Source organism: Pterocles gutturalis, unplaced genomic scaffold, assembly GCF_000699245.1.
Source record: "Pterocles gutturalis isolate BGI_N339 unplaced genomic scaffold, ASM69924v1 scaffold17884, whole genome shotgun sequence".
Lineage (NCBI taxonomy): Eukaryota > Metazoa > Chordata > Aves > Pterocliformes > Pteroclidae > Pterocles > Pterocles gutturalis.
In genome coordinates, this window is record NW_010136141.1 from 697 (window position 1) to 13781 (window position 13085).

General features: G+C 45.1%; 1 protein-coding gene across 1 annotated transcript; it reads right to left on the minus strand.

Moving 5' to 3' along the window:
• Positions 1–238: 238 nt before the first annotated feature.
• On the minus strand, positions 239–7737 carry SLC46A2 (solute carrier family 46, member 2). Its single transcript, XM_010082204.1, is given in 5 exon segments — positions 239–296; positions 1767–1923; positions 4852–4935; positions 6494–7297; positions 7473–7737. Coding segments are annotated over 5 exon segments (1368 nt in total).
• Between the last annotated feature and the right edge of the window lie 5348 nt (positions 7738–13085).

The window sequence follows — 13085 nt, forward strand, 5'->3', positions numbered from 1 at the left end:
GGTGTGCAAAAGCCAATGCATGTTCTCTGCAAGATGATGTACTGTAGAAATAACAAGGCAAACTTCTTCATCCTGGGTGAGATTAGTGGCTGAGAGGCTGTGGCATGCTGTGAAGTGGAAACATAAATGCAATGCTTCCTGTAACGATGATAACCGTGGGGACTAAGCCTTCCACTTCAGTAGCTCAGGGGGTAGAGTTGATAAAGACTAAAAGATGCTTTAGCTGGTATGGCATCTGTCACTTGGTCAGAATCTGAAGGGAGCCTGTGGTCAAATGTTGTTTGATGGCCACGATGCTGTAAAGAGCAATAGAAACGCAGGTTGTAAGAGAGCCAGCAAGCTGACTTCTCAAACTACAGTTTGCTTTTCCCACATCAATCCTTTAGCTTAAACTTTGCTGGGTATCTGGAGCTGGCTGAGTGCTCATGTGCTTCCTCTCAAGCACTTGCTAGCCTCTCTGTCAGTTACTCTTGTGCACGAGCAATGAGGTTAGCACCGTGTGTTATCATCCAGACATGAGGTCTTAATCGCTGTGTTTGTGCTCATAATGGTGCTAACTTCTCTTTGGAGAGTATGTGTTAAAAAGCAGTCTGAGTGGCTAGCAGTGACTGGCTGTTAAACCCCAGCGTTGTGCATTAAGAAACGAGTCACTCCTGTCCAGAAAATAGCAGGAGGAAAGCAGAGCTGGGGAATGAAGCAGCCTTCCGCACACTCATCATCCCATTGACACAAGGTGTCAAATGTGTTTGCAAGCCTAGAAAGCCTTCAGGATGAGGCAGAGCTGATGGTGTAGGAGCTTTCCTTAGTGTTGCTTTTTCTTTTCTTCCTATGTAAGTGATAACACTGAAGTCAGTATACATAGTGCCTTTAGACTTTTTGCTATTTTTTTTTAATTACAGCAAAACTTAGCAAGAATTTTGCCTGGGATCAGACATTAGCCTATCCAGTACATGCTTTATATGTCAATGAAAATATTGTCATTGCATGGATTAAATACTGACATTATTATATTCACTTTAACTTCCTACTGAAAGAGTCTTGCTGTTTCGAGTAATGCAATGAGCTGGAGGGTCATGGGGAGGGGACGATGGGCAAGGTGAGATTTGGAGGAAGATCCTTGAGAAACTGGAAGAGTAGATGGAGATGCTGTTTCAGTTTTCTCTCTTCAAATTAAGCCAATTTTGTGCCTAAAACTCATTCTTGAAATTGTACCTCTCAGCTGGTCTGTAGCTGTACAGCTGGGGAAAGCCACTGGATCAGAAAAGTGACCATTTCCTTCACTAGTGGTAATGGTTTCTCTCTAAAAGGAACACCTGAGGGAGACTCAGATTATTCTTTTCTATCACAATTAATAAGTAACCTGTAATAGATTTCTTAAAATTGTTTTACTTTGTGTAGGATTATTCCCTCATTCTTCTTATGACTATTTTCGCAATACCAAGCACTACATTTGTGTGAAGGCTTTGTCCCCTGGGATTATCAGCTCTTAAACTCTGCCAAATGTTCCTCCTACAGCAATTCATGTTACATTAAACAGAAGGAAGATCAAAAACATTGTCTAGATCACTTGCAAGTTTCATTTTTTGAATTTCCTTGATATTTCTCATTTCTGCAAGACTTTTGTTTCTCTGTTTCCAATTTTTCTTTCTTTTTAAATTCCAAAAATTTTCTATTTTTATCATCTGTCTTTACACTTTAGACCTAGAATCAGAAGCATGGAGAAAACACAGCACCTCCTTAAGGACAAAACCCTTCCTATTCCTTACCTTAAAGGGAGAAGAGTCAGGCAGCCAACTATGAAAGACAAAATAAAACAGAAGCTGCTGTACCAGTTCATTGTGTTTTGATAAATCTTGTTGTAGACTGTAGATGTCACTACTCCAGTGGTGACTAAAGACAACTGCAGCAGGACAAACACCTTACCTGTAAAACAAGAATATAATTTGTTACCTAGGAGAAAAAAAACAAAACCAAACAGCTGTGGTACCTCCCTGCCAAATCCAGGATTAGCACTGCATGGAAGAGTGATGTGATCATTGCTTAACAAGTGCCAGATGGCATCAACTTGTGTCTGCAGCTGCTCTAGACCAAAATTAAATTACTTTTCCTTCTTTTAGGCATAGGATAAAAGATCCAACTAGAAAACTGTCTGCTTAAACAGTCTAGATGTACAGGTAGCTATTTGGAAGACCAGCAATAAACCGAGCAATAAGTGCTCCTTTCCACAGAAGGTAGAAAAGCCCATCTTGGGCTAATGTCTTCAGGACAGGAGAGATTTTGGTCCAGGGGAGGGCCACAGAGATGGTCAGAGTCTGGAGCACCTCCTGTACGAGGACAGGCCAAGAGAGCTGGGGTTGTTCAAGCTGGAGAAGAGAAGGCTCCAGTGAGACCATCAAGCAGCTTCCAGTCCTGAAAGGGGGCTACAGGAGAGATGGGGAGGAACTCTTAATCAGGGGGTGGAGGGATAGGATGAGGGGTAACAGCTTTAAGCTGAAAGAGGGGAGATTTAGATGAGATATTAAGAAGAAATGTTTTCCTGTGAGGGTGGTGAGGCACTGGCGCAGGTTGCCCAGAGAAGCTGTGGATGCCCCATCCCTGGAGGTGTTCAAGGCCAGGCTTGATGAGGCTTTGAGCAACCTGGTCTGGTGGGAGGTGTCCCTGCCCATGGCAGGGGGGTTGGAACTGGATGATCTTGAAGGTCCCTTCCAACCCAAACCATTCTGTGATTCTATGATGATTCTATGATTTTAGTCAGGGTCTGCCTCTGCCCTTGGCCAGGAGGGTGGTCCTTGAGTTAAAATGCTAATAATGCCTGAAATGATTTATATGATGTTTAGGGCAGAGGAAAGGCAGAAACTGAATCCTCATTGAAAAAGCTTTTGTTTTCTGAAGTGCACCCTTCTGTTTCTGCTGCAGTAAATGCGGGAAGGAGAAGTAACCCAGCCCAGCTGGGATGTGCAGACTTGGGAACAAGGTTGGGGTTGTTCAGGGAGCTTGCTGCCCTGACAGCCTTCTCCAGCAGCCACCACCAACGGAGACAACGCTACGAGGAGGCAAGGGCTGCTCTGCTGTGTGGTTCTGCTGGAAAGCTGGTCTGCTGCTAGGAAGAGTCTAAAGAAGGTGGCCTGTTACAAAAGCCTGGGTAAGGGATAAAAGGTGATTGTCTGCTGAAGGCCTTGTGAAACAGATGGTTTGTCTCAAACATTTCTGTTGTGAAAACATTCTGTTGTGAAAGACTGCAGTTATATTCCTTGGTGGTAAGAAGAACTGAGAAATGCAAAGCCTCATGCTTCTTGCTAAGAAAGTAGCAAATCTTGTTCTTTACCCTTGCTAATGAAGGACTTTTAGCCAAAATTACCATGCTAATCCCCTCTCCACTTCCTATGCTAATTAAGGAGGCACCTCGTGCTTCCTATGCTAATTGAAGAGAGTTAGGTGGAAACCTAAGAACTTTTCTCTATAAAAGGTGAATAAACAAAGGGAGGGATGCAGGCCCACCAATCAAGGACCCCAAAACGTTGATCATCGCCTGGATCCAAGGGTGGTGAAAAAGCTCTTCTTTCTTCTGTCCTTTTCCTTTCACTTTTCTCTTCAAGCATCTCTTGATCTCCCTGTCTCTATTTTCTTGGCATGTAAGGGTGATCATTACACCATTAATAGGTATCACCTTGTTGTAAGTTTTTGTGTTGTCATTGGGTGGTATTATTGTTATGAGTTGTCTTTACCACATCTTTTTGTAATTCTGCTACATTTTACATCCAATGTTTCCCTTTTTCCCTAAAAAAATATATGCATCAAAGTTGTAAGCCAGTACTTGATTGTTTGGTGTCATTTCATCTTAATTTGCCCCAAGGGGTTCCACAGAACCTCCACGAACCCTACTCATCTCCCCACACCCCAGGGTGGTTTATGAGCTGGGTTGTGATACTGCTGTACTGAGGTGCAGCCTGTATGGTTCATGGAGGAGGTTTAAAACAACATTTTGATTAATAATAACAATGATTAATTCTGGGTATGAGCTGCACTATTTGTGGCAGGTAGGTGAGTTTGTTATGGAGCACAGTGATGAGCACAAGCAGTAGGAATAGACTGGTGTTGTGTTCATATGGCAAAAGGGAAAAGGATGCAAAGGATGGCTGTGGGAACGTTTTTTGGAGTAGATGTGAGTAGTCATGGGCCTGAGGTGCTCTTGGCATGCGTGGCCAGTCCTGTCTGTTGTGTCTTAAGTCCAATTCACTGGCGTAAAAATGGTGGTCTTCAATACGGTATTGTAAAATACATCCTATTTCCTAATACAGATTTTAACAGAATATAATTTCTGCTTCTGTTTACCAAAAAGGAACAATTTTTATGAAAGGGTTATCCTTTGTTAGTTAAGTCATGGTCTGACAGACACAAATTGCCAGGTAACACTTTGGAGATGTATTTAGAGAGTATAACTGAAAAAAAGATGGAAGAAATCCATCTTTCGTGAAATTGGAAGTAAAAAAAGCCAAATGTAAATGGTGTGAGTATCACAGTGCTTCAACTCTGAGTTTTACCTGGAGCACTGTGTTTTTGAGCAGCATCTCAGATATCTTCCCTGCCTTTGAGCTGCACGCTGATATCTCTGGAAGCACATGGTGCAAATTTTGTGGATAAACAATGACGCAACTGATGACAAGAAGTTTGGATGTGACAGTCTTGTCCTGCAAGTTTATCTGCTCCTCCCTTCCCATTTGTGGTACTGACTATTCTGATTTTATTAGGCAAAGCACAGATTGCAGCAATAACTTACCTTTCTCTTTGTACCTGAGGCTGAATGAATGGATTTGAGGGTTTTTTGATTGGTAAGGTAACCAAAGTACTTACCATAGGATGATCCTTCAATATGCTTGGATAACATGGACCTGATGGTTGGTAATGGGATGAGGGCAAAGAGCATCACTGCCCGTGCTGCAATGCAATGAATGTGTCATTATCACCAGTAACTGCTCCTTGTCTCCCAGCTCAACAGCAACCATGGCTTTTGAAGACTACTTGCCTCTGCCTTTGCTTCATCTTTTCTTGTCCCATGAGTACCAGAAAGAAGTACAAATCTTTGGGAGGAGCATAGGTCCTCACTTTATCGGAGTGGTGGTGGGTCAGCCACCTACTGCTCCCAATAGTAGAGGGACTTTGCCCAAACCAGCCATGGTCTCTTGATGTCAGCCCCAAATCCTGTCCTTTGAGATAGTGAGGCCAGTGATTTGAGTCTAACTGGCAGGGAGAGCATCCCACGCTACACAGCCTTGGCGGGTACAGCACCTTTATAACACTATAGCTGTTTTCTCTCTCGGTGCTTCTGGCTTGCAGTATTTTATGCTTTCTCTACTGTGGAAAGTTTTAGGGGGTTGGAATTACCTTCCTGTGAGCAGAACCAGACTCAGTGAAGACTTGGTCTAGTGTACCAAGGTGTTTCTGCAACGCAGGGAATAAGCGTCCTGCATGCTCTGTAACAGCATGCGTTCATGATAGACTTAATATTAAACAAGCATTTTTTTTTAAATTTGAAATTTTATCTTTTGTTCCTCAGCCTGATTGCCTAAACAAACAAAATATCTTACAAATTTCACTCAGTTTTTGTCTTAGTACACGAATACTTTAGAATAACTTTGATTTTCAATTTCTCATTTCCTGTAGGGGCACACAGAAAAATCACTTCAGGCCATTTATCTTAGATCTTTTTCTCACTTTCAGAAGCAAAACCTCAAAGCCATGAAGCACATGTTATTCTGTTTGTCAGATATGAATTTATCCATCTCACTGCCACAATGGATGCAGTTCTGGGGTTTTGTTTTCTGTGTTCCTGCAGAGGCTATCCCCCCTTCATCATGGGATGTTGCCCCGTCTATTGTTACCTATCCCTTGGTCTTTTATACATAGGGTAAGATTTGTACACTACATTCTCATGATATTGTAATTGCTAAAACAGCTCAAATGTTTCACTATTAAGTTTCCCATTGACCATAAATGCCTTGATGTAGCAAAAAATAAATCACATCTTAAGATGTTCACTGAACAGGAAACCTTTGCCAATTTATTTCTGTTGTAGCCTTAAGCCTGACCTCACAAGAAGCAAGTGCTTCCTATCAGTGTAGTGGTGTGGTCCAATAGTAGAGGCAGCCAGCAACAATTCCCGATCCCCCGTGGCACGAGTGTTGTTCCCCGGCTCAGATCAGGACTATGACCCAGTGACAAATTACAAGTCAACTGGCCTTAACTGAAGCCTTGGTGGGAGTGTATGCCTCTCCTGGATATTGTAGGATGCTGAGTGTAAGGGATACAAGGTGAGATGTGGGGAGAGGGGAATGATAATGAACACTTTTTGGGAATCGCTTGTGTGACGATCTGCCAAGCTCCCTGCTTTGAAACTTGCTGTGAAGCAAAGCGAAAGCCCTTCTCCTGACACCAGAACACCCCTGCTGCTTTCTCAGGATGCACTTGCCTGTGTGTGAGTGGCCGCTGGACTCACCGATGTAGAAGAGGAACGTCCACCGCACGAAGGCCATGACGAAGATGCCAGCACTGAAGGATGTCACTCCAGTCATGATCATGGTAATGTCCCTCAGGTATCTGGAGAAGACAAATACCCCTAGGAAGCTGGTGATGAAGATCACGTACCCAGCAGCTTTGCCATGGCCAATCTCCACGGCATTCCAACTTAAAGGCTCCTTGAGCAAGAAGAGGGAGAGTACGTTCATTGTGCCAACCACGGCAAAGTCATAGAGGATTGCTGCCACAAAGAGCATGATGATGATGAGTTTCGAGGAGGATACTAGAGTGGAGCTGCTGCTCTCTGAAGGTTGGGAACTCCCTGCTGCTGCTCCTTCTTTGTGGGCTGGTAGCTGGCTACCCACCTCCTCTGCACCCTTGGCTTTGGCTGGGGAAGAAGCTACTGGCTTAGGGACCATCAGGACAAAAATGCTGTAGAGGAGGCAGAAAGCATAGCGAGCGATGCTCTAGCCCACCAGCACACTGCCCTCTTGGTAGCGGTCACTAAAGCCAACAAAGAGGTAGCCAGATGCCATGCTTCCCAGAAAGCCAGCAAGGCCATACACCAGCTTGATAACAATAAGCCGCAAAGACCTCCTGCTCTCGGAGGAGCCCAGGGATCCCAGAGCCATGATGCCTGCCCAGAGTGTGGTGAAACCTCCCATCAGCCCATTGAAGGCAGCAGCCCCGTACACCACCTCAATCGGCCAGCCCAGCAGGATCAGGAGGAGTAAGAGAGTTTTAGAGCCCAAGTAGCCAAGAAGAGGGAAGTAGATGGGGATCTACTGCCCAGAGAGGTTGTGGAGTCTCCTTCTCTGGAGACATTCAAAGCCCGCCTGGATGCTTCCTGTGTGATCTGATCTAGGTGTCCTGCTCCAGCAGGGGGATTGGACTAGATGACCTTTCGAGGTCCCTTCCAATCTCTTAACATTCTGTGATTCTGTGTGATTCTGTGATCTTCCGATGCATCCTGTCCCCCAGCTTGGACAAGGCATAGGCTGACACCAGTGGGCTCAGGCCCAGGACTAGGTTGTAGATGATATAAAAATTAGAGACAGCCTTCTGCTGAGCATCTTCCAGCACATGGGAAGGAGCGGTGGCATTTGTCTGGTTGTAGTAGTTCTTCACCACCAGCAGCAGTGCTGTGTCGTAGAAGGCGCTGGCCACTTGAGAACCTGCAACCACCGGCTCAATCCATGTCCTCATCACCGTCACCCCAACCATGCTGCCAGCGATGGCCTCTTCTTGGGTAGAGGTGTTCTCAGGGAGATGTGCAGGAGGAAATGGCTCTTCAGCAGCTCTGCTCCGGAGGCATACTTGGAGAGGAGCAGCAGAGTGAAAAATAAAAAAGGTCTGCCTGGGTTGCACAGAGCCAGAGAGTTGTGCAAGAGATGATCTGTCTGGGAGGGTATTTCCACCTCGTCTTGCTACATAGATGCACGCACATAAATCCCTGCGCTGCTCTGATCCCCGTCTCACGCACAAGAGGCTTTTGTGCGGCTGGAGAATACCCTGTGCTCACAAGCTGCTGTTGCTCCTCTTCCTGGTGCAGTTTCAGCAGAGGTCAGGGCAATTTCTCTCTCCCAGTTTAGGAAGTGAAAATACCCTGATCAAGTAATTGCTACAATTTGGGGTGGTAGTTGGTTTCGTTTTTGTTTGTTGGGGTTTGTTTTGTTTTGTTTTGTTTTGTTTTGTTTTGTTTTGTTTTTCCCCACTTTTGGCATCCTTCACGTGCCAGAGGACTCTCGGGGTGGCTGCAGGGGGCAGGGAATGGCTGTGTGCTTTTTTATTAGGTAATCTGTGAATTTCCCTTACCAACAAATCTTTCCCTTCTACACAAATAGGTTGTTGACTCTTTTTGCTCTTACTGCTCCCATCTGCTCTGTTGCTGCATTGTGCCCCCTTATGTCATTGTTATTTCAATTACACTGTCAGGAAATTACAGCAAAAAGAAACGAAAAAGGGCAAAAAGCTTTTTTTTTTTTTTTTTTTTTTTTTTTGTACCCTGCCACTCTGCTTTGGCTTTAGAACATGTGAATTTGGCAGAAGAGGAGGAAAATACCAATTTACCCAAAGGCATTCGTGACTGCTTCACGCCTGTCATCAGCCAGCTGAGCTGGAGGCTGGGGAGGGTGAGAGCCCACCTAGGGGAAGTCTTTTCATAGAATCATAGAATGGTCTGTGTTGGAACCATTCTTCTTCAGTTTTCCAATCCCAGCTCCTCAGGGCAGCGGCTGTCCCTCTCTGTACGTACTGATGCCACACTCAGCTTTGCAATTTGAAGTCAGCCTCCGATTTTGCTGCCACCTGAGGGGGGCAAGTGAAACGACCCAGCCTAAGTGGCTTGGGGTCCCTGCAGGCATGACGGGTGTGTTTGGCCAGAGACAGAAGAAGCTCTTGGAACAGGAGATGGCTGAAGTCGGCTGCCAGCTCCAAGGAAGATGCCTGCAGTCCCAGCTGCAGGAAATAACTTGGGAGGATATTTGGCAGCCTCAAAAATGCTAACGTAAACGATAATGATCTCATTCTGCGCTGGTTTAATGAATCATAACAGGGAGAATAACAATCTGTTCTAGGAAGATTTATGATGATTACTTAAAAAAAATAAATTAATTATTAATTTGCAAGAACAATGTTAAAACTTCCATCTTTTGCACTCTCCATTGATTCAGGTGACATTTACTCAATGCCTGGGTACTCATGGCTCAAGAATTTCATTTTTTTCACTCTTGGTTCAGTTGCGCAATCATTTTTGGTTTATATTTCAATTAAAGGAAAAAACGTCCTGAGAAGTAACAGGGAAAGGAGCAGGGAATTGTCTGCTAGAATGATTTGCTGCTAGACAATTTCAGTTTCACCAGAGAATTCGGTTTTTTGTCAGGCCAAAAGACTCCTAGCCAGCTGTAAAATATAATGTGGGTTGTTCCAACAGTTGGTTTCCCCCCCACACCAAGATTTTCTGCAAAAGGTGTCTAGTTTCTTTAGTTTTTATTCACAAGTGGGACAAATCTTTTTCTCCAAACCCTGGAACATTTCCAGAGGATGGAAATTCCAGACAGCCTTAATAAACACCCTAAAGCATCAGCCTGTGACCAGTTTAAGCAACAAATGCAACCAGAGAAATTGCCACGTTTTGCCTCACCTAGAGAGCCCTGTCTCTTCTACCAGGCATTAGAGAGAAAGATAAATTACTTTGTCCCATTCAAGCGTCAATTTGGGACATTAGTTATCTTGGGAGTGCAGTGGTATGTTACAGTCACTGTGTTTGAGAGACAGTAGGTCTGTTCAGCTCTTAAATAAGCGATATTTTTCCTCCACAATTTGTTGCATGTACAGGCTGCCTGGCTTATTCATCTGATAACTCTTGACATTTAGGTGATACTGTATTATGCTTACTGCTATTCAGGCCTAGATAGCTAATGAACTGTACTAAATGCCATTAGTGATCTCATTAATTACATATATGTATTTCCAGAATATTCTGAGTGCTCATTCACATTAAATGTAGTTTTTAGAACTAGTTCTCATGGAAGGATGTAATTTCACATCAGTAACTGCAAAACAGTGAGTGCTAAGTAAGAGTTTAACCCAGGGTCCAGAATATTTCCCACTGCAAAATACTTTTCATTAATACCATATTCATTTGATGCCACAAAGACTTCAGAATTACTATTCTCTAGCATCATCTTTTCCATGGGGACCAGTTCTCCTGTTAATAATATTTATAGGGACAATTGCATCCACTTTAAAATATGTTAGTGCAGCATAGACACAGTGGAGCCTTGACAGTCTTAAGAGAGTGGCCCTTGACATTTAAGAAAAATGCACCCACAGAATCACTGAGACTACTCTAAAAGCAAAAGTGTGCTGGTGTAGCCTGCTGGAAAAGGAACATGTTGTTTTAGGGCATCCCTCTCTAGAGTTGTCCCGTCTGGAGCCACGCTACAGGCCAGGTCAGCACCGCGTTGCACCAGCTCTTGGACATTTGTCAGTTTGGCCAAATAAAGGTGTTTAATGTTTCCCTGCGGTGATGTTATACACTCCTATGGAGTATTACTTTTTCTTTTTTTTAGACCATTTCTGATAGTTACATCACATTTTATTTCTGAACAGGTTTGCTGTAGGGATTTCAGTATGCTGCAGCATCTGGGCTTGGCAGGTACCAACATTTTGCAGTTTGCTCTTCAGCACCCCCACATCTGAAAAGGTCCTTTTGGCATCAAGGACTGCCATCCAACATAGGCACATACTCTCTCTTCATCTCCCGTGCTAAGCCTGCTGATGGGATCTGTAATTGACAGTCTCTGACTGGCAAGACATTTCACTGGAGAGAGGGAGAGCTGGCTGAAAACACAGGGGAGAAGCAACTATTTTGGTGATGGGATGTTTTCCTTCGGAAAATATGTCATAAGTGACCACAGACTGTAATGCCAAGCTGTGCTCTTTCTCTCTGTGGTTTGCGAGGTTGGCTTCCTCACTGTCTGGTGTTTAATTATATATTGCCCCTGTCCTCGCAAGGCGCTGGTGCTGGGAAGATGAAGGGGGAGCGGAGGCTGCACAGATAGCTGGGTGCACAGGACGGGGGGAGCGACTCCTGGCAACTGCTGCATTGCCACAGGGACGCAGCGTCCTGGTCCAGGGCAGTCATCTTGTGGGATGCGGAGCTGCCAATGGTAGACACTAAAGCTTGGATGGAAAAGGCCACCCCATCAGCCTTGTTTCAGCGGCTCTAGAAAATGACATCCAGTCCGCCATTGCTGTAATAAAAAGCAAGACCACACCCTTTTGTGTCTGCCTTGAGGTGTCTCAGGCATCAAGACCCCTGGGCCAGCAGTCCAGCATTCAGCAGGTGCAGCACCACCAGACATGTTGAGATCACATGCTGCTCTACTCTGCTGCTCACAGGAGGAGGAGGAAGCCCAGGCCACAGGCAGTGCGAGCACACAGAATCATAGAATAGTAGAATAGATTGGGTTGCAAGGCACATTTAAGGATCATCTAGCCCAACCTCCCTGCAATGAGCAGGGACATCTTCAACTAGATCAGGTTGCTCAAAGCCCCATCCAACCTGACTGTACGTGTTTCAAGGGATGGATCATCTACCACCCCTGTGGGCAACTGGTTCCAGTGTTTCACCACCCTTATTGTAAAAAATTTCTTACATATATCTAGACTAAATCCACCCTCTTTTGGTTGAAAACCATTACCCCTTGTGCTGTCTCTGCAGGCCCCATTAAAAAGTGTCCCCCCATCTTTCTTATAAGGCCCTTTTAAGTATTCAAAGGCCACAATAAGGTCACCCTGGAGCCTTCTCTTCTCCAGGCTGAACAACTTCAACTCTCTCAGCCTGTCCTCTTACAGGAGGTGCTCCAGCCCTCTGGTCATCTTCGTAGCCCTCTGGACCCGTTCCAACTGGTCCATGTCCTTCTTATAGGCCCCTAGAATAGGATGCAGTGCTGCAGGGAGGGTGGAGAGGGAGAGTCACCTCCCTTGACCTGCTGGTCATGGTGCTGATGATGCAGCCCAGGACACTGTTGGCTTTCTGGGCTGCAAGTGCACATTGCTGGGTCATGTTCAGCTTCTCATCAACCAACACCCCCAAGTCCTTCTCCTAAGGGCTGTTCTCAATCCATTCTCTGCCCATCCTGTATTTGTTCTTGGGATTGCCCCGACCCATGTGCAGGACCTTGCACTTGGCCTTGTTGAACCTCACGAGGTTTACATGGGCCCACTTCTCAAGCTTGTCCAGGTCCCTCTGATGGCATCTGGTTCATTGGATGTGTCAGCCGCACCACTCTGGTGTCATCTGCAAACTTGCTGAGGGTGCACTCAATCCCACTGTCTATGATGTCATTGATGAAGATATTAAACAGTACTGGTCCCAGTAGAGACCCCTGAGGGGCACCACTTATCACACATCTCTATCTGGCCATTGAGCCATTGACCACTACCCTCTGAATGTGACCATCCAACCAATCCCTCATCCACCCAACAATGGCGCCCTTCATCCACATGGCACCTCATTCCCCCATGCCTTGAGGCCTCACCCATTGCCCCACATCAGCAAAGCCCAGGGCAGTGTGCAAGCTGGAAAAAAGATGAAGAATGGATTTGTCTATTTTTCTCACTCGAGTGTTTCCTGCTTACCTGGCTGGAGTCTCCTTTGGGCTTCTCCCTCTGCTGGAAAGTCAAAACACACAATCCTCAATGCATAGTTTTTTCTGAGTTGGCTCCTTTTTTACTTTAGCTTGAGGCATTTAGGTGATTAATAGTGCTGACAGCTAACTGTATGCCTTAACATTAATCCTCTTCATGGAAGCAGGAAAAAGGGCTTCATGCAGTACCTGGTGTCTGCCTGATCAGGTGGACCACAAAGCAAAGCCTGCTGTAGTTCTTAGATAAGCCCCAGATAATCCTGGTGCTGAATGATTTGTGTGTGTGTGCAGATACTCCTTTTCATTAATATTCATGTCTTTTTAAAATTGTTGTCAGCATATATGGGTTTGGCACAGAAGCACTGCAAAGTCCAAGAGAGTGCAGGCAGCAAGGGACTTGAGAAATGGATCACAGAA